We start from the raw sequence: 2,647 nt of genomic DNA, 5'->3' as shown, positions 1-2,647 counted from the left end.
GAAGAGGGGTCCAGGGCTGGGAAAAAGGGGAGCGTATGCTCAGTCCAAATCCAGAGTCCACACCGTGCTCAATCTCACTCACACTCAACTGGGAAGGGTCTAGAGAAGACAGGTTCAGGTCCAGGAAGGTCTATATAAGGGAGATGGAGACAGACGTCAGAGCAACACTCGGGAAGATCAGCAAGAGACTAAGCCGGGCTACACTAACACTACCAAGGGACACCAAGGGCCTGAAGTATGCTCAGTGTTATTCAGCCATGATGAGCTACAGTGCATGGGTGTGAAGATCAGATGACCACTGGAAGTCAGGCACCACACCCCAGGACAGCCAATGGTGGATCATGACAGTTACACCTCGACCAGATGCTGTTGGATGGAAGCACAGCAGTGGAGTGGGGCGAGTGGGAGGTCTAATCAGGCACAGTGATACTTCCACAGTTCACAATAATCATTCTGTACGTCATCCTGGTGCTCCTCCTATAAGACAAATGTCTTCTGATTGGCTGCACCTCACAAACAGCAGGTGGGTATCTCCTCTGAACCTTTGGTTCCTACTGACACTGACCTCATTACTACATGTTCCAAAGCAGTGCGTGATGACCTGTAAGAGCACAGTTGGTTTATGTAACGCAGCAGTGTGAGAAATTTGATGCCCTGGAAAGATTCTTCTATGTTTTGGAAAACCGCATCTTGGAGCTACTGGAGAACATGAAAATGTACCTGCAGCACCTGCAGGTAAACTCATGCACACACTTTGTCCTGTCTGTTCACTGCAAAGCTTTACTGGACTTTAGTGACTAAACATTAAAACTGAATAAACTCATTTGTAAAACATGACTTTGTGTCTGTGATTTTGCCTGCACAGGTCAGCAGCAGTCACTCTTTACGGCTTTAATAAAGGTTTCAGGCTGTGACTCAAGGTCAGCCTCTGCAGCAGCATATCATTACAGACATGCAGTCACAAGTTTGAGTCTCTGTCAGGAGGTCACACATGTGTTTGTGTGTGGTTGGTCTGTGGGGCTTCCTGTCTGCTGCACGGAGGACTTTGACTTGGACTGGACGGAGAAAAGGCACCGATCTGTTACAAGGAGATCACTACGCCACTCTGATTAACTCTGAGAGCAGTGCTGTGGTCTTTACAGGTGCAGGAAGTGCTGCATCCTGTCAGCTCGTGTCCAGTTACGAGGACAGAAACAGCACTAGTTAAACTCTCGCTGTATCACCTGTGTGTGGCAGGAGATTTAAAGATTACATCACAGACTTCTGTCTTTGCAAACAGCTTCTGATTAGCGGACGGCCTGCATCCTCCATCCCGCTTCCAATCTCCTCTTCACACGCTCAGAACATTATCATAGGTCAGAAACAGGCTGCCACGTCTCTGAGCGCATGTAGAGGTGGACATGCATATTTTGCCCCCCGTGAAAGGATGATGCAGTGGACGACGGTCTGCTGATGTCGGTCTGTTCTTTATTCCTTCTTCCAGAAGAAGAGGATGAGGTGATCCACCAGTTGCCCTGTGCTCTCTGGGACCTCTGGATGGGCCCGAGGAATTTGATCAGAAAGAGACTCGACAAGCTTCTCAGCTACAAAGTGATCGAAGGAAAACCCAACCTGAGCTACAAGGAGCAGGCTGTGGCCAATGCGTACAGGTGGGAGCTGGTTTCTGATGGTTGGAGCTGTGACTGGTGTGACCTCCTTTACTCCCCCTCTCCTCCTGACAGGATGTTGAACACGCTGCTCCTGAAAGAGCTCCCTCATTTTAATGGGCTGGCTCTGCAGATCAGGAGCATGTTCGGGTCGTTCAGCTGTCTGCACAGAGATCTCGCCGCAGACATGGAGCAGCTGTTTCACTGCTTCGCTCAGCAGGTGACGTCCTTACAGATAGGCTAATGAACAAAAACATGTTGGCTATCTGTGCTCATCTTCCACATGTCTCCCTGCAGCTTACTCACAGCAGCCTCTCTCCTGGTGCATTCTGGGAGTGGGCAGAGTCTTCAGTGCTGGAAGGAGCAAGAAGGCTGAGAGAATTTATGTGATTTACAGAATCACCTCAGGGCGCTTTATACTGTAAGCTACAGACCACTATGGGCAAGTACTTGGCGACAGTGGAAAGGAAAAACTCCCTTTGAACAGCGAGAAACCTCGAGGTTCAGGGAGGGGCAGCAAACTCTGTGACATGTTGGAGGTGAGGAAGACAGGACAAAAATACGCTGTGGGAGAGAGTCAGAGATTATCAACTAATGATGTGATGCAGAGAGGTCTATTAATATATTTAGCTTTAGCAAAAAGGAAAGTTTGAAGCCTAATCTTAAAAGTACAGGGTGGGCCATTTATATGGATACACCGTAATAACATGGGAATGGTTGGTGATATTAAAGTCCTGTTTGTGGCACATTAGTATATGTGAGGGGGCAAACTCCTCAAGATGGGTGGTGACCATGGTGGCCATTTAGAAGTCAGCCAACTTGGATACAACTTTTGTTTTTTCAATAGGAAGAGGGCCATGTGACACATCAAACCTATTGGTAAAGTCACAAGAAAATCAATGGTGTGCTTGGTTTCAACGTAACTTTATTCTTTCATGAGTTATTTACAAGTTTCTGACCACTTATAAAATGTGTTCAATGTGCTGCGCATTGTGTTGGAT

At 47.7% G+C, this 2,647-nt stretch overlaps 1 protein-coding gene across 1 annotated transcript; it reads left to right on the top strand.

Moving 5' to 3' along the window:
• The first annotated feature begins 1,452 nt into the window (after window positions 1-1,452).
• On the top strand, window positions 1,453-2,036 carry arhgef37 (Rho guanine nucleotide exchange factor (GEF) 37). The gene is made up of 3 exons (XM_086262489.1): window positions 1,453-1,649; window positions 1,722-1,866; window positions 1,944-2,036. The coding sequence occupies exons 1-3, from the start codon at window positions 1,453-1,455 to the stop codon at window positions 2,034-2,036; spliced, it is 435 nt and encodes a 144-aa protein (XP_086118615.1).
• The last annotated feature ends 611 nt before the right edge of the window (window positions 2,037-2,647 follow it).

Source organism: Aulonocara sp. 'chitande type north' Nkhata Bay, linkage group LG2, assembly GCF_057382095.1.
Source record: "Aulonocara sp. 'chitande type north' Nkhata Bay isolate Kocher_YH1m ecotype deep benthic linkage group LG2, A_spYH_male_GT1.1, whole genome shotgun sequence".
NCBI lineage: Eukaryota > Metazoa > Chordata > Actinopteri > Cichliformes > Cichlidae > Aulonocara > Aulonocara sp. 'chitande type north' Nkhata Bay.
The sequence above is the reverse complement of the archived record's forward strand: the minus strand, read 5'-3'. Positions and strand labels throughout refer to the sequence as shown.